At 51.9% G+C, this 17,358-nt stretch overlaps 2 protein-coding genes across 7 annotated transcripts in view; one reads left to right on the top strand and one right to left on the bottom strand.

The window, feature by feature from the left end:
- DHX32 (DEAH-box helicase 32 (putative)) overlaps window positions 1-4,221 on the top strand; it is a 56,192-nt gene extending 51,971 nt beyond the window's left edge. For 3 of the 5 annotated variants that reach the window (XM_077762962.1, XM_077762963.1, XM_077762964.1), the window contains exons 10-12: window positions 920-1,107; window positions 2,474-2,655; window positions 3,674-4,221. In XM_077762962.1, coding sequence (XP_077619088.1) covers window positions 920-1,107; window positions 2,474-2,655; window positions 3,674-3,848 — 545 coding nt within the window. In that variant the 3' untranslated portion in view covers window positions 3,849-4,221. Of the gene's footprint in view, window positions 1-919; window positions 1,108-1,820; window positions 1,952-2,473; window positions 2,656-3,239; window positions 3,340-3,673 lie in introns of those variants that run through there. The other 2 variants (XM_077762965.1, XR_013334830.1) reach the window with 2 other exon arrangements.
- The window catches only part of BCCIP (BRCA2 and CDKN1A interacting protein), a 13,950-nt gene continuing 813 nt past the window's right edge, over window positions 4,222-17,358 (bottom strand). Inside the window, exons 2-7 of one of the 2 annotated variants that reach the window (XM_077762967.1) lie at window positions 13,259-13,333; window positions 12,330-12,410; window positions 7,928-8,017; window positions 7,059-7,246; window positions 5,681-5,855; window positions 4,222-4,458 (exon numbers count right to left, since the gene is read on the bottom strand). In XM_077762967.1, coding sequence (XP_077619093.1) covers window positions 4,291-4,458; window positions 5,681-5,855; window positions 7,059-7,246; window positions 7,928-8,017; window positions 12,330-12,410; window positions 13,259-13,333 — 777 coding nt within the window. In that variant the 3' untranslated portion in view covers window positions 4,222-4,290. Of the gene's footprint in view, window positions 4,462-5,680; window positions 5,856-7,058; window positions 7,247-7,927; window positions 8,018-12,329; window positions 12,411-13,258; window positions 13,334-17,358 lie in introns of both variants that reach the window. The other variant, XM_077762966.1, reaches the window with a different exon arrangement.

Here is a 17,358-nt window from a genome sequence, read left to right as displayed (position 1 = left end):
GAGGGGGGCGGGGGGGAAGGGTGGAGGGGAGTCCTGCAGAGTAGAAGGGCTCATGAGAAAGCTGAGGCCGACGTCCTGATGTGAAGGGATTTCCCATCCTTTCCCGAGAGAGGCCCAGCGGGAAGACCATGCTCGGCGCTGATAACGACTGGAAGGCAATCCCTAGGGGCCGACGGGACAGGGCCTCCACAGGCAGCCACCATGTTCCCTTCCTGCAAGGGGACCTTCGTTTTCCATGAAGCATCCACAAAGCATGAAAGTTGTCAGTGGCGCCAGGAGACATGGGGAGTTTGGTGGCATCTTTTGAGAGCAAGGGGGCTGGGTGACCATGGTTTGCGCATGTACGTGCTCTTGTACCTGAGCGGGCCTGAGCGCACAACGGGGCCTTCTGCCCGCTGTGCCGAGGTCAGGGGCACTGCCAGGGCAAGCCATGCCGCCACATCCACCCAGGGGAGTACAGGTGGCAAGAGCGAACAGCTTCACACTGAACGGGTGACTGAATTTAATAAAACCTTTGCAGCCAGGGTAGGCAGGTGAGCTTGACCGTTCCCAGCTCAGCCTGGTAGCGGCCCCAGCCTTATAAACACAGAGACAGTTCCATGGCTCAGGGGACGTGTGCTCTCCGCCTCCCTCCTCTTAGTTGGTTAAATGTTGTGGCCTCTTACGTCCTTGCACACACGAGAGTGTCGATCGGGGATGGCTTCCCGCGCCCCCACCAGAGCTGCAGGTGAAGGGTGCTACCCTCACAGCGCTGGGAGCACGCTGTTCCGAGTTCGCCGGGGTCCCCGAGCCCCCGCAGCTCCCCTCCCAGTCACTTTTGTGACCAGCTCGCTAGGGGAGGACGGAGATCACGCCTTCTTCCTGGCCGGGGCTCGTACAGCTGGTGACGTCATTTCTGTTACTCCTCCTTCCCCCCCAGATGGTGTTGAGAAGTGGTGTCATGATTACTTCCTCAACTGCTGCGCACTCAGGGCGGCGGATGTTATCCGAGCTGAACTCTTAGAAATTGTCAAGCGAATCGAGCTTCCCTGTGCAGAACCTGCCTTCGGCTCGAAGGAGAATGCCCTGAACATAAAGAAAGCTCTTCTGTCCGGCTACTTCATGCAGGCAAGAACAGGGAAGGCCGTCCGGGGTGGTCTTTCCAAAGCCTCGCGTTTTCAGGACAGTCTGTTAGGAATCTGTCACTTAGGACGATTCTCTTATTGACGTTAACTTTCAAACTGAAAACTGGGGTGCCTGGGTGGCTCTGGCGGTTAAGCACACTACTCTCGATTTCGACGGAGGTCTGATCGTGGGTGCAAGGCTGGGCTCTGCAATGACAGCACCAAGCCTGCTTGGGATTCTCTCTCCCTCTCTTTGCCCCTCCCCCACACACATGCGTGCGGGCTTTCTCTCAAATACACTTTCATTTTAAAAAGTAAAACAAAACCGAAAAGCTTCTAGGCTATTAAAGATTTGGTATTTAAATACACATCCCCTCAAGGGAACTGAAGGGCTGAGACAGAGTGCATTCACTTGGTCCAAAAGGACAGAAGGCCTCTCTTCATTACAGACGGAAGTTAGTAAAACAGTCTTTGGCCGAACATCAGATACAGTCCCTCATCTCACTGCAAATTTATATATTTGCATATATAAATATGCAAATTCATATTTAACGGGTGACACTAATACCCAACAAAGAAATAAAGATGATGTCCCATTTGTTTCTTTTCCAAAATGAAGGCTGTGGAACGTAGTTGCCCTAAATTAGAGCACGGATGTAAGCATGTTCTTCGCATGGTAGTAAGAGAAATATTGGGCTGTTTCTACTCAAATTCTAGTCTTCATAAAGAAAAACATGGCACTTCAACGTGGATTTCCTCATCTGCGTGGAAAAGGCCCCACATCCGTGTTACTGGATTAGATGAGCTAAAACACCTGGCATCTGAGCACGTTGCCCGTCACATGGCAGGTACCACACTGCGCGCCACCTTTACTTCATGACCCAAACGTTAACATCCTCAATGGTGCTGCTCTCCCCGCCTGGCCTGCACGTGCTGCCGTCAGTGAATATCATCATCAGGGTCTCAAAGTTTTGGGCAAAACACGTTTTATTTTCTAGATCTGAAAACAGGAAACCTGGGTGGCAGATTTGTAATTCTTACTATTTTATATGAAAGACTTAAAAATTTTTTAATTTAAAAAAATCCCGAAGTTTATTTTGAGGTCAAGACGGGTGGAGGAGGAGTGGTGGAGGAGGAGAGAAAGAAAAAGAATCCCAAGCAGGCTCCATGGTGTCAGCGCAGAGCCCAGTGTGGGGCTCGAACTCCCAAACTGTGAGATCATGAGCTGAGCTGAAACCAAGAGTAGGATGGCTCAGCCGAGCGAGTCACCCAGGTGTCCGAGTAGTTAGGAATCTTTAAAACAAAACGCTTTTTTTCTGTCGCTTTCCATATTAACACGAAATGTTTGCTCTCGAAACCCTGCGGTGTAGACGGCTCGGGATGTGGACGGCTCGGGGAACTACCTGATGCTGACACACAAGCAGGTCGCCCAGCTGCACCCGCTGTCTGCCTACTCCCTCTCCAAGAGGACGCCCGAGTGGGTTCTCTTCCACAAGTTCAGCATCGCTGAGAACAACTACATCAGGATTACCTCAGAAATCTCTCCTGAACTGTAAGTTTAACGGACAAAAAAGAGGGCTTCTTTTGAACCCCTCTTGAGTACGTGACGAACTTGGTTTTTATTACATTTTCAGATAGAAGTTGATGCTGGTGCCAATCTAAACTTGCATGGCGAGTACTTACAAGGGCAGGTCTCTGAATGCTCTTGCCTTTGAGAACACAGCATCAAGCGTACAGGGCAGACGGGCGCCTGGCTGGCTCCGCGGTGGGGCGTGCAACTCTTGACCTTGGGTCATGAGTTTGAGTCCCACATTAGGCATAGAGATTACTTTAAAAGAAGCTAAAATAACAACCCAAAAAAAAACAAAACCAAAAAATGATAGAGCATAGAACTAAACAAAACGCCGCAGAGCCGTGGTGTCTCCAGGCGCAGACCGTTGAGGAGGAACCGCTTAGCCCCCTCCCGGAACAGACATGCCACCAAGATGGGGGCTAGTGGGGAGGGAGGGGTGAAGGGGACGTGGAAGACGGGCAGGTCCCAGAGGTGCAGGGCCTCTGGGCCACACAGGAGTCTGGAACGTAGCCTAAGTGCAGTACGAAACGATTATAGAGTATCCTCCCTGGGTGCTTCCGCAGGCGCTGGGTCTACCTGAACGAGCACTTGTACCTGGACAGAGTGACGTTCAAGGCAGGAGCCGACAGTAACTAGCAGCCGGAGGTGGAGCCGCATTAGTCAGTAAGAGAAAGAGGCAAAGACAGTCCCTCTCTCACTCCCCCAGAGCTCTGCCAAACACCTGATCTGACATGTCACCATGGGCCTTAGGGGAGCTCCGGGTGTCCCCTGGGGGTTAGCGGTTGGCATCTGCCACCGTGTGGCCTAGAGAAGATACCCGAGAAGTGCAGCTCGACTGGCTCCCTGAATACCACAGGAAGGATTTACTCTACAAAGGCAGGCGGACACTGAGGCCTTAAACAGTAGCTCACAGGTAGACTCTCCAGGGGCGGCAAGTACCCACGTGTAACGTCTGGTATTTCTCACCAAAAAAGTCTAATTTTTTCGTTTTCAACAGATTTATGCAACTGGCACCGCAATACTACTTCAGTAACCTGCCTCCTAGCGAGAGTAAGGACATTCTGCATCAAGTGATGGACCACCTATCATCACCCGTGTCAACCATGAAAAAGGAACAGAACGTGTGTGAGAAGTGCCCGGAAACCGCGGAGCAGAGATGTGCCGTGCAGTGACTCGTGGGGACCTTCTGCTTAAAGCATGCTGTGCAGGAAGCACCCGGCTCGGCCTCGCAGCGGGTCCACTGGAGTAAGACACAGACCTTCAACTTGAATACGGACATCATACCCCCACACAACAGTCTTGAAAAGAGTTACACTTTGTACATTATTTAAAAATAAAAAATGGAAGTTTTTATTGAGTTCCTTAAATTACTACTCCACGTTTTCCTTCTTATTGGAAAAGCTTTTCATCACCCATTCATAAATTTGACCAAATTTTTTTTTTTTTTTAAAAACTATTTTGTAAATGTGTCACAGACACAGGTGCCAGAACCCTACTTTTTTGTAGAGGACCTTAATCTGAATAAAGTCATGAGTTTTCACTAAATGTGAGCTGTCTTCTGGTAATTTTACAAAAACGAAAAGTAGCCCCCCGCGGTCCATGGGAAATAACGGGTCAGAGAGAGAGATGCTTTTTCAGTTCACCCATGATTTCATCCATCTGGTCACCTGGAATCAACATCACGGTGCGCAGGGGCTTCATGGGGACGTCGTCAAAGGACCACCTGCCTCCCAGACACGTGTCGCTCTCTTCCTGCACTGAGAAGCTGAACTTCACGATCGCCTTCTAAAACAAACACATTCATTGTAAGTTAAACCTGCAGCCAACCTAAAGGCAAAACCCGTCCCCGTGGCAGCCAGGAACAGCATCTGGTGCATCTTTAGGGATGACCGCGACCGGAAGCAGAGCACAGAACAGAACTGTACAGACGGGGCGGGGCGGTCAGACAGAAGTTCCCAAACACCTTGCAGGTTTCTAACCCCAGGAGCAAGGAGAGGAGCATCCCACTGCCCCGAGGGGACGGCAGCAAAGTGAGGTCGCTGCTCCTACCATTTGTCAGTATTTATAATTCTGTTCATATTCATGATCTCAGTTGATTCTCAAAACAGTCTTGCAACAGACAAGTGAAATCAAGACTCCCTGACTTCTGACAGTGAGCATGGTCTTCACACACTGGTCTCTCCTCAATGTCCTGGCTGCTCCTTTGGCATAAAGCTGTCATGTGACAGGGACGTCTGTACAACCAGGCCATCTTCAAACACCCACACATGCATCCCTGAGTCCCTACTCTACCGAAGGTGACGCTTAAGCCTAAAAACGTTCGGTATTTATTCCTGAAAAACCAGGGCAATGCTGAATCCGCTTTAATATTGTTAGTAGTGCTTCAGTATTTAGCAGGAGTCTTTTTAAAAGTAGTGACAGATACCCTCTAATCCAGGAAGGTAAGCTACCCTCAGATTTAACATCTCTGAGCTGAGGTCAGGGTGTCTGGTGGCCCACGGTGGCACACACTACCTTTACGGAAAGAACACACTAGAAAGCCCACAAGCAGGACACCCGGGACTGGGCGCAGGGGAGTGTGGGAGCCCTCCGGGGGGGCGGGGCCGGCACTGGCTTCCACATCTCCCGCTGCGCGGCTCAGATAACGGCTGCAGTCTCCCTCGGACTCCAGGTCCCCACCTGTAAGCCAGAACTAATGTCTACCTCGTGGAGTGGTTCTAGAATGAAGCACCTCCTAGTCAGCATATTGCAAGTGCCAGACCACCATTCAGTGTTCGTGGCTTTTCTGCTCCCCACGCTCATTGCCGACGGGGCAGAGGAGCAGCCGCTAACCTAGTGAGAACCTACTAGGTGTGGGCACCGTGTCGCTACCAGCCGCTGGCAACGCGGAAGAGGGGTCGTACTCCAAGGGCTCTGACGTGAATGGAGAGCAGTACATGCTGCTCATTGTCGAGAAAATCCTTACTGACATCTATGCAAATAGATGAAAACATAGAAAAATTACCTCATAGAAAAATTCTTCCTCTGCATTTGCAAACATTAACTCATCTTTTTCCTGGTGGCTCCATTTCCTCTTGGGATTGTTTCTTCCGGCTTCCACGAACGTCTTGCTAATCAGAAGGTAGAAGGAACACTGTCCGCACGGCTTGTTAGTCCTGTGTGCCTCCGCCAGCTCTTTCCTAAAAGGCGTAACAGAGGTTTGCCTGCTGAGTTGGGTGAAATCCACAAACCAGAGCGCAGGGAAAACCAGGGAGGCCACCTTGGTAGGCCCTGTCATGTCCGACACAGGCCTAACGGACCGACGTGAGGTCCAGACGCTTCTAAAGTCCGAGTAGTATTTCTGTAGCCCAATGCACTTTCGATTAATTGAGCAGTGTTTTACAGTAAGTAGTCGGATGAGTCAGATTATGCTGAGTTGTGGATACACAGTAAACAACAGGAGTCTCAAATCCACTGGACATCAACACCTAAGAATCTGGATTTTTTAAAAACAAATGTTTAACAGGAAGACACAAAGGCACAGGGCCATAGGCAGAGCTATTGGAGCATGTGACTCCTCGTCTCCAGCACCAGAGTCTGGAACTTATTCCTGACATACTGCTGAAGGCACGACAGGACACAGGCACCCACATTCTAGAGTAGTCAGGGGAGCGGCAACGTTGCCTACATCCTTCTTCCTTCTGAAAACCATACAGTGTCCCCACGCATCTGGCTACACAAACATGTAAAGACTTCGGCTTTCTTTCCCAGAGGATGGGGAGACACCACCCTCCTATGAAAGCAAATAAAAGAGCTCTGATCCAGCTGATCAGAAGAAAGACAAAGCAGAACAAAGAACACGCGGCAGAAGTCCGCTGAATGGCAGCTGGGGGCCACCATGGCCTGTACTTCCCTTCCCACTGAACACTGCGAGGAGCGCACGACGCCAGGGCCCCGGAGGAGGAGTGTCTGCGCGGCACGGGGCCCGGTCCGTATGTCCGTCCTGCTCTCCCTCAAAGTCTAGGTAATCCCGATCCTTAGCTCTTCTTACAGTAAAATGGCATAAACCTAATCCCCCTGCATTATAAAATACAAGAGCAGCAAACCCCGAGAAGCCACACACAGTGTCAGGGCCATGGCCTTAGTTACCAAACATCCCTGTGGAATCTAGGAGTCGCACCCAACTTTCCTGACTGCTGTTCGGTGGGCACCTCACCCCTTATAGAAATCTGGGAAGAGGGGACCCTAGTCCAACAGGGGTAACAAGTCTACATAACTCCAGTTTCTATACCCCCTCGACCTTTTAAGACCCTTCAGACTCAGGTCACAAGTAACGNCGGTGACATCGCTCAGCCCAACCCACTGGGGAAGGACTGCGCGAGGCACGCGGCCCTGTCTCTTACTGGAGCTGCTGGTGCATGGGCAGCGCGATCTGAGGAGGGACGTTAATGAACCTCTCACTGAGCAGGAAGCCCACAGGCTTGGAGGGGTCGTTGAAGAGCGCGTCCAGCTGTTCAGCCGAGCTCTTTCCACAGGTCTTCTCACAGGAGCTCAGGACCAGCTCTTTAATTTGCTCCACACACGGCGTACCCTGCAAAGCAACGACAAGGCTTGCTTTCCGTTACAGGCCGCCCCTCGGAGGAGGAGATGTGCCAGCGAGCTGGGACTTCTGTAGTGCAGCAAAGGCAGTTTCCCACCACGTCCTCTGTGCCCGCTGCTTCAGCGTAACTGCCCCGGGTTATTCACCGGCTGTGAGCAGTGGGGAGAGAGGGTCACACGAACATGCACACACTGGAATGGCAAGTCCAGGCCATCTCGCAAAGACAAGTTCATCTAAAACCCAAAGATGAAGTGTAACCTGCACCTGATTCTGAGGAGCGTAAACAGACGGTTTTCCCTTTTGATCAGAACTGCAGTTCTGGTCAATAAAGAGCTGGATGGAAACACAGCAAACATCAGGAAGGGCCTCTCCCTCCCCCGCTGCAGGGAGCCACGAAGCCTCACAATCAGAGGAAGAGCCATCGGCTCCCGTGGATAGGACACCAGGCCACCAGTCCTGGTGGTTTGTCCACGCCACAGGCAGTGAAGGACTTGGGCAACACAGATTACTTACAACACAAACACTTTCATATTAAAAAAAATAACACTACGATTTCACAGGAGCACATACCCTGTGTCATTATGTTATTATCTGATATCATTGTCACTGTGCATTAAATCAAAGTAGTATTGGTCTAAGGAATTGGTCCAGGGGCCACCCAGTGAAACTAACCTTTCTTTCAGTTAAATTTAAAAGACTTATGAATCCAAAAATCTCATCTTCGTCCACATCGTCACCACTGTCTTCTGAAACGTCCGTTTGCTATTTGAAAAGAAAAAGGGATGAGAGTGGTTACGTCTGCTTGGGAAGAGGCAGAACACCAAGTCCCCTTCCGGTTCTCACAGACTCTCCTCGGCTGTCATCGCCGCAGGGCCGCATGGCATGCCGAGTGCCGCGGCCGCGCCCCTACCGCCTTGCCCCTCCGCCGTGGCGGAGCCTGCCCTGCTCAGGTGTCTTTCCACTAGGTGCCCTACGCGTTACAACTCTGAAGCAGGGGCGCCTGGTGGCTCAGCCGGTTAAGCGTCTGACTCTTCAGCTCAGGACATGATCTCACAGTTCGTGAGATCAAGTCCCGTGTCGGGCTCTGCTGACAGCACGGAGCCGGCGTGGGATTCCCCCTCTCCCACTCTCTCTCTGTCCCTCCCCAACCCCACCCCCAAATAAACATTAAGAAAAAACAAAACAGAACAGATGAAACATATTGAAATAAGCAACTCTGTCCTCTGAGCGAGGTCCTGCTCCTCGCCTGCTTTTTCCTCTCGGGTCCGGGACACAGGCTCACCCGCAGCCACACACCAGAGCACGGTGGAGGCAGGCCCGAGGGCCACTTACTCCCACAGCGGGCGCAGGAGAGAAAGGGCCTGAAGGGAAATGAATTAAGAACAGAGAAGGAAGAAGGAAATGCCGGGCTCTACCCTGCTCCTCCAGGCTCTAGGACAGGCCTTCGCCGGGGCCCTCAGGGCATCCTCCACAGCGTGCCTCACGCTGCTTATTTGCCCGTTCAGGCTGCGAACTCTCACCGTGTCCCCAGTACCGAGCCTGGGGTCCGGCACAAACCAAGTCCCTGGGGACCATGTGCTGAACGAAATGGAAGGAGGCTGCTGCTCAACCCCGAAAGGACAGCAGGGACCCACAGCTGCCCGTATGTCCTTGAAACTGTTCTGTGGGAAGGGGCTTACAAAGCTCGACCACCCAGTGGCGAACGGAGAACAGCGGGACCTGCCTCGGTGGGGACAGGACGTCAGACCAGACCAGTGACTGAGCGGGGCCCGGCCACGCTGAGCAGGGCCGCCGCCGACGGGGGTGACCAGTGACTGAGCGGGGCCCGGCCACGCTGAGCAGGGCCGCTGCCGACGGGGGTGACCAGTGACTGAGCGGGGCCCGGCCACGCTGAGCAGGGCTGCCGCCGACGGGGGTGACCAGTGACTGAGCCGGGCCCGGCCACCCTGAGCAGGGCTGCCGCTGATGGGGGAGATCTGGCAGAGGGGCCACCTGCCAGGCTGTAAAGCCCACGCGCCTGTGGCCCCGGGCTGTAAACGACCCACGGTTTCTTCCTGCGGGAACAAGGCAGGCTGCAGTGGCTCAGGTAAGGCCTCGAAGGCCTAGGAAACAACACTGTGCACCAAGGTGGGAGACGTTTCAGGTAATCACGCAGAGTCCCTAACGGAGACCGAGGAGGTAACTGGGACACTCACAGCCCAGTGACAGGACTGGGCACGTCTGATCCTGAAGGAGAGAAGGAAGGAAAGAAGAGAGTAGGGACACCAGCCGTGGTCCCTCGAGAGCCGCATGAGACCTTTCTCCTGCACCTCCCAGGCCTCCCCGCCACCGTGGCAAAGAGAGGCAGTACCACGGAGGAAGAAAGGAACCCTCAGTGTCAGAGCCTAAGAAATCCCCAAAACTGGGGCCCCTGGCTGGCACGGCTGCAGAGGGTGCAACTCTTGCTCTTGGGGTCGTGAGTTCAAGCCCCAGAGTGAGCACAGAAATGACTTAAAACAAGTCCCCCAAATGGTCATTCCCCGGAGCGCGCTCAACGTTCCTCCATGACAGGCCATCAACCAACACGGTGACGTCACACGGGGGCTGCCTCTCATGGGGCTGGAGTCCCAATCCCATTCGGTCTCCTCCAGGATCACACGCCCCCTGCCAGCACCAGTGCCGTCTGCCTGACCCGTTCACAGCCCCCCACGGCCCCCTCGCCCTTGGAGCCTCCTTAGTCCCCAGGTCCTGAGCCACTCCACCTCACCCCACACCCCCGAACCGGCGGCCACTCTACACAGCCCGCAAGTGCGGTTCATGGCCCTCCCCCGCCACCACCCTCTTCCCTCCACAGCCCGACAGACGGACTGGCTTCTCTGAACGAGAGACACCCCCCACCCCCGTCCCAGAGGCTCCAGTGAAAGTTCTGGGCAGTCGCTCTCCTCAGGTCAAAAACCTCTGTCCCTGAGAACCTCAAGCGTCTCCGCGGGAGCCAGAGGCTACACTGTAACCGTGGAGCTTCGTGTGACCTCATCCGAGAGAGGCGAGCCCCGCACTGACACCAAGCTGCGTCAGGGATAAAAGCGACTTCTTGTTGGAAGGGCTTAGGACCGGGTGAGAAGGTAGAGGGTCGGCAACGTGTCCTCAAGACCGAGGCGGCACCTGAGACCCCAAACTGAAGCAAGCCGCTCCAAGCCACTGACACTCTTGTTCTGGGTCACTCCCCCTCGGGGGACTCGGGGACAAATGACCTGCTAGGAAGCTATTCTCCACGAAGCCGGGACCTTGCCCTACGGCTCTTCCAGCGCTCAGGGCGCGGAGGGGAGGCCACAGGGCAGTCCCCTCAGGGGGGCCTCCTGTGCGCCCTTGATGGAGGATCGGAGGCTGTCCCGCACTGCGGCCAGGGGACCGTTAGCCTCTACGGGCCTACAGCACTCAGTCCCAAAGGCCCCGTGCGGGCACAAGCAAGGCGGGGGACCAAACGCGGAGGCGGTGTCACCAGGGCTCGGGCAGACCCCGACGATGCGCCTGGTGACGCCTGGTTACAAGCTCTGCCTGTCCCGCCGCCCTAACAAAAGGAAGCCACGGGAGGCGCTGTTTCTGTCACGTTCCTGTCACTTTTATATCTGCACCATGAGGGTCAGCAACGGAGACGCGGGCGCCGCCCCACAGCCCCAGGACGCCAGTGGAGCTGTGGCGGTGAAGGCCAGGTCCAGGTGTCTGGGAGGGGGGGCAGGGAGATGCTGGGAATGCAAACTTTTTCCCAATCCCTGGCTTCGAGAACAAAGGGAGACGGCTAAAGGCGCAGTGGGTGGGGGTACGGGAGACTGGGGTGGCTGCTTTCACACCATCACCCGGACGCTAAGTGCTGGGAACGGGAAGGGCCGGCCACCGTGACGGCTGCCGCCACAGCACGTGCCACGCGCCACTGCTCTAAGCGCCGCTTGCTCAGCAGCTGCTGCCCTCTCACCGCCGGATGGAGGAGGCACCATCCTCGCCTCCGGAGATGGACACGGAGGTGGGCTAAGGTCACTGTAGTGAATCTGCCTTCCACTGATGGCCACCCCAACGGCCACCCCATCTCCATTCCCGTATTCTCTTCTGACGAACAACCTAGACACTCCTCCCCCGAGGGGTGGGGCCCACACACCTCCCCCTGAACCTGTGCAGACCTTCGTGTCTGCCGATCAAGAGAACAGTGGAAACGCCGCTGTGTCCTACAACGTGAGGCCCCTCTGCCCGTTCTGTAGGGTTGCCTGCTCCTGGAACCCAGCCACTGCGCGGGGCGGGGGGAAGGTGCACCGGAGAGAACGGAGGCCCCTGACCTGCGGTCCCAGCTGGGCTCCCGGTGGACAGCCGGCACTAACAGTGGTCCCGAGAGTGAGTCCTCCAGCCCCACTGAGCCTCTGGGGCTAACGCGACCCAGGAGAGCTAGGTGCTGTCCTCAATGCTATGCTGAGACACTAAGCTGCGGACACTACGGTCAGGTCCACTGGCAGGATTCACCCTCCTGCTGTGCTTCCCCCAGTGTCCCCTCCCAGGCCACCCCCACCCAACCCCCACAAGAGGCGCCTAGGCAGGCTCTGCCCGTTAGTCTTCTGAGTTGTGGTGGGATCAGCAGGGCCTGTCCCCGCCCTCCTGGGGACCCGTCGTTGGTCTGCTAAGAACGCCCAAGTCTCCAGCCACTGCTCACACCTCCTGCGCATGCATCGCAGGCAAACCCCACATGACACATGCACTCCCGAACTCACGTTCTCTCCTCGCCTCCTCTTCCCCCACGTCTGCAACCTTGGTCACTCGAGCCGGATACTTGGGAGCCACCCTTGACTCCTGTCCCGTCACTCACTGAGCCCCTTCATACCTCATCTCCCAAATATCCTCTAAATCACTGCCTTCTCTCACTGTCCATTGCCACTCTTGGAATTCCTGCATTCAATCATCTTGGAAATTACTAGAATGGCTTCCTAACCAGTCTCTCTTCCTCCAGGAACACCTCTTTCTAGTTTGAGCTCCTGGTCTGCTGGCTAAACATCAGGAGGATCTTAACAGGACAAAGAACTAATTTAATAAGAACAAACAGAACTGCCCGGCGTACCTTAATCACACTCCCGATATGGTTTTGTTGAATTAAGAGGTCAGACAGTTCTGCAGTGTTCACCGGAGCCTTTAGGAAAAGCTAAAAGGAGAAAAATACTTATTTTAAATGAAGATCAAAGCAAAAAGTTTAACAGAACTTCTGATATCCATATTCAAATAATGAAATATCAGTGATGTGACCACAAAGACAACCCAGGAGGAAAGGAAAAGCCCAGGAGAATCCAAGCCAAAAGCCCCTGAAATGTAAGAGGCAGTGTTCATGCAGGAGGTGTGGAGAGGGAGACAGAAGGGAGGGAGGGGGAGGAGGACGAAGACATAAGCCAAAGCATGTGACTGGGACCCTGGAGCCACCCCACACCTCACACAGGGTGAGGGGGACAGCGCAGCACCAGCTGGTGCTCAGGATGGTACTATTCTGCAGGAGTTCCTCTGCTGGGGGCGCCCGGCCGCTCACTGGCTAAGGGTCCTACTTCAGCTCAGGTCGGGATCTCAAGGTTCAGGAGTTTCAGCCTCTCGTCAGGCTCTCTGCTGTCAGTGTGAAGCCTGCTAGGGATTCTCTCCCTCTGCCCCTCCTCTGCTTTATTTAGTCTTTTTAAAAATAAACTTAAAAACAAACAAACAAAAAAGAGAATTCTTCTGCCCCACCAAGTTTGGATGTGAACGAGAAACAGAATTGTTCAAGTAATTAGCACATGGAAAGGAAAGGATTTTAGGACAAAAGGCACTTATTAACACACTAACGAGAGGCATAATCGGTCTGTTAGCCTTGGAAAAGAAGAGAAACATTTCTTCCTTCTCTGCAGGGTAGACAAGATAGGAAGGGGAATTCTAAAATAAAGGCTGGAATTTGACCTAGCCTGTGTTGGCTGAATGGCCTGGGTTTTCTCAGGAGAGCCAGTTTGTGTGTGAAGAGTATAAAGACCATACCTGCTGCAGTAACTTCTTAATTCCGTCATAATCATTATCTGAGATGGAATACGCTTCAAATTCAACATTCACTTCCTGTAAAGAACATACAAAATAGGTCACCACACATAATTCAGGAATTATTTTCTACTGTGCAGATTTTTCTTTTCCTGCTACCTCCTCGTTTGGGCTCTATCTACAGAACATGTCAGAAAAAGGACACAAAGAAAAGGTTATCTGAAGATCTGTCTAGGCTTAAATAGGCAAGAAAAGTGCCAAGACTGCCATCTGCACAGGTTACAAAGCACCTTCATACCATCTCATTTGACACAAAAGCCTGAGAAACACAAAAACTCAGAGTGCTCTAGTTTCAATGTAGAGCACGTCTGCTCTGCATAAAGTCACAGCAGCACAAAGGAGAGATTGTGTACCTGACTGCAATAAGGGTGAACAAAAAGCAAAATCACTTCAAAAGTCCCTGGCATTGCCTAGAGTTTGATTCAGCCCATGGCTCTTGAGGCTATACTTCATTTCCTTGGCAAATACTGAGTGCCACTCTGTACCAAGCACTGTGCCAGGGAGAAGGGTACAGTTTAAGGGGGAAATACAGACTTTAAGGAAATACTAATGCAAACAAATGTAAGGTTGCAATAAAACACAGGTGCACAATGCTGTTAACAGCTTGGAAAATAGGTTAAGAATGTCTTCCCTTAGAGAAGGGACACTTGGGCTGGGAGTGAGGGTGAGAGTTCCCACACAGAGAACGGCACACACAAAGGCCCTGAGGCAGGAGGAAATATGGTGAGTGAGTGCAAGACACTGAAAGAAGCAGTGTGTGGCTGGGTTCCTAATCTCTCTCTGCCAAACGATGACAACCTCAGACTCTAACCTAAGGTGCTCCTGAAGTGTCCCACAAATAAATAAAGGATTACTTCATGCCAAAAACAAAGCCTTAGAGGCTTATAACTGCCACGCAAGACCTGTCCTCTATCATACCCCAGTAAGTGACACACTTATTTGGGGGCTCTCAGAAAATAGCGTATTTACACATACTTCCAAGTTGAGCAGGTTCTGGAATTTGAGTCTTAGCTGAAGAAGACCACAGAGGAAAATTGCACGTGCTTCTGCCTAGTCATCCTGACTGCACATATTTAAGCATTCCCCTGGCTGTTCAAATTTGCCAGGGGCTGGATACCAAGGTCAGTTTACAGACCTCAAATCCTGGCTCTCGGAAGTAGGCTCAGCCAGACTCCGTGAGCAGCAAAACCCAGAGGAGGGAGGAGGGTGTTCCCAACAGGGTCAAAACTAAACCATGTAACAAATCGTCACTATTCAGGTATTTCTTATAAAGGAATAACATCTCGAAACAATGCCCTTCCAGTGTTGTTGGTTTTTATTCTTGTCTGGACAGGAGCGTTGGACGTGTGTCCTGGGCCATTACTGGCCGCACGCCCCCTACAGATGGCAGAGGGGCTAACTGGCCAGCACGGCTCTCCCCGGAACGGCCTCCCCATCCACGCGGTTCAGGGGAACCAACCATCTGTGTAACACTGAGCCCTGCCCTTCTCTACCAAGTGACAGACAGGCTTTAGAATTAACACGAACTATGGCATCTCGCCTGTGTGCTCTTTTGAGTGACAAATCTCAGAAGCTGTTGGTATTTTCTATTCTCTGTTCTATGGTGTAGAAACAGAAAAATAACTGAATGTTTTGAATGCAACAAAGAGCAGTAACGCAGAGAAGACAAATGTGAAAGACTTTTCAAGTTCTCCAGAGCATTCCAGGCTCCCCAGCCGGTTCCTGAGGCCCAGCTACTTCCTGGCCTTGGAGGTCTAAGATACCCTTGTATCCTTACCACACTCCCCCTTCTGCTGAAGCTACCCTCCGAGGGTCTTAAGAGTCCTAACCCCATGGCCAGGAGAACTTAACTAAATACACCTAGTGCTTTTTTTCTTGTCTGTTCAGCACCCCCACCTGTTTCCCAAAGTTCTCACAGCCACTTTCTATTGCTGCTCTGCCAGCTGCCTCTAAGCCAATTGCCCTGCTTTTTTTTTTTCTAATTTTTATTTTATTTCTAGGAGAGAGAGAGACAGCGTGAGCAGGGGAGGGTCAGAGAGAGAGGGAGACACAGACTCTGAAATAGGCTCCAGGCTCTGAGCTGGCAGTCAGCACAGAGCCCGACGCGGGGCTCGAACCCATGAACCGCGAGATCATGACCTAAGCGAAAGTCGGACGCTCAACCGACTAAGCCACCCAGGCGCCCCAATCGCCCTGCTTTTTAAATCAGGACGGAGGGACGGACACACACACACCTGTTTCCCGAAGTTCTCACAGCCACTTTCTATTGCTGCTCTGCCAGCTGCCTCTAAGCCAATCACCCTGCTTTTTAAATCAGGACGGACGGACACACACACACACACACAAACACACACACACTTCCTTCTTTCCTTTTAAACAGATCCGGGGCAGATTCTGAATTTCCAAAATAATTCTCATGGATTTATTCATCCCAGTAATGAGCTGTGGAGGAGTGAACATTTCAGAAGCTAAAAGCCTCCTCCTTCAAATAAATAAAGGATTCAATATCCACCAAGTGTGCGGAGCTGCCCGTAAGGACTTAACAATTTCTCCAGAAAAGTGATACACGTCATTGGCAGACACTACACGGAGCGCAGAGATCAGGGTTTGAGCTCTTATTACCAGGCCCCCCAGCTCCTACTCTTGAGAGGTTACTATCAAGAGTATGTTAGTCTTTCAGGGAGTTTTCAACATATAACCAAATTTATTTTCTGTTTCTTCTTTTCCCCGCACTACACGTGCAGTGTTCAACTTGCTGTGTGTCCTCGGTCTTAAGTGGTGGGAATTCCTAACTTCAGAGGGTTGATGTAAGCATTAAATGAGTTAATACAAAGTGCACAGATCCTGGAACAGCATGATTATTATTATTATTACTGGAAGATAAATTCTTACAAGGAGACTTACTGAATCAGGGAATGTATACAATTTTAAACTTTCACAGATACTGTCAAATTACCCTCTGCAGGCAATGCAACAAACTACACTCCCCCTAACAGCGTATGTTACCCTGCCATGTCAATGACGGTTACCACACTGATGGTTTTAATCACCAGAGTGCAACAGATAATCCACATTAATGCAAGAAGCACTGATTTCTAAAACCCCAAAGTTAGCAAAACAGCCAATTAAAGCTCTAAGTGAAAAAAATGTGAGACCACATTCAAGGCAAGGGGGCAAAGGGCTCATTTGTAAGAGAAAGCTCTGTTCACTCAGGATTTATCATATACCCACGCCAGTCTCAGCCCCAATCCTGAATCCACACTTCTGACTCATGTTTACCCCTGACTTGATTTCCCATCACTCTTGATTATTCTGTTGTGGCCACTTGAGCTGCCTTTCTGTCCACCAACTGGGAGGACTTTGGATTTTCTCATTCATGAAATGGAAAAATCACTGGAATATTCTGAACAAGGAAAAGAGAAAAGGCCTACATTTTAAAAAGATCTCCCTGGCTGGCTCCACTGGAAGAGCATGTGACTCTTGAATTCGGGATCATGAGTTCGAGCCCCACGTTGGCCTTAGAGATTACTAAAAAATAAATTTCAAAATATGGGACCTAGCATTCCTAGCATCTTATAAAAACAAATAAACGATCTTTCTGGCTTCAGGTGTAGAGATGGTACAGGAACTAGAATGGGAGAAAAATGAGCTACTGAAGGAATCCAGGCAGGCGATGATGGAAGGGTGGACTTCGACTCCAGAGAATCGATGCTGAAAAGCGTCTGGACACAAAGACAGTGCTAACAGGATTTACTGAGAGACTGGATGTGGGATGACAAAAAGGGAGGAATTGAAATTAATTACTGGGTTTTGGGTTTGAACAACAGGCCAATGTGGGGATCATTTATAGAAATCGCAAACATGAGAAGCTGAGGCCATGAATTACAAATTCTGCTTTGGGCGCACTAAGCTTTAGGTACCTATGGGGCATTCGGTGCTCTTAAGGATCATTCACTCCTAATTACTCGGTCAACAGATATTAACTACCTATAACGCCAATCAGCAGGGTAGGAGCTATTCTGGGGGGGCGGGGGGGGGGGGAG

The sequence above is a fragment of the Crocuta crocuta genome, unplaced genomic scaffold (genome assembly GCF_008692635.1).
Source record: "Crocuta crocuta isolate KB4526 unplaced genomic scaffold, BGI_CrCroc_1.0 scaffold466, whole genome shotgun sequence".
NCBI classification, from domain to species: Eukaryota; Metazoa; Chordata; class Mammalia; order Carnivora; family Hyaenidae; genus Crocuta; species Crocuta crocuta.
The sequence above is the reverse complement of the archived record's forward strand: the minus strand, read 5'-3'. Positions and strand labels throughout refer to the sequence as shown.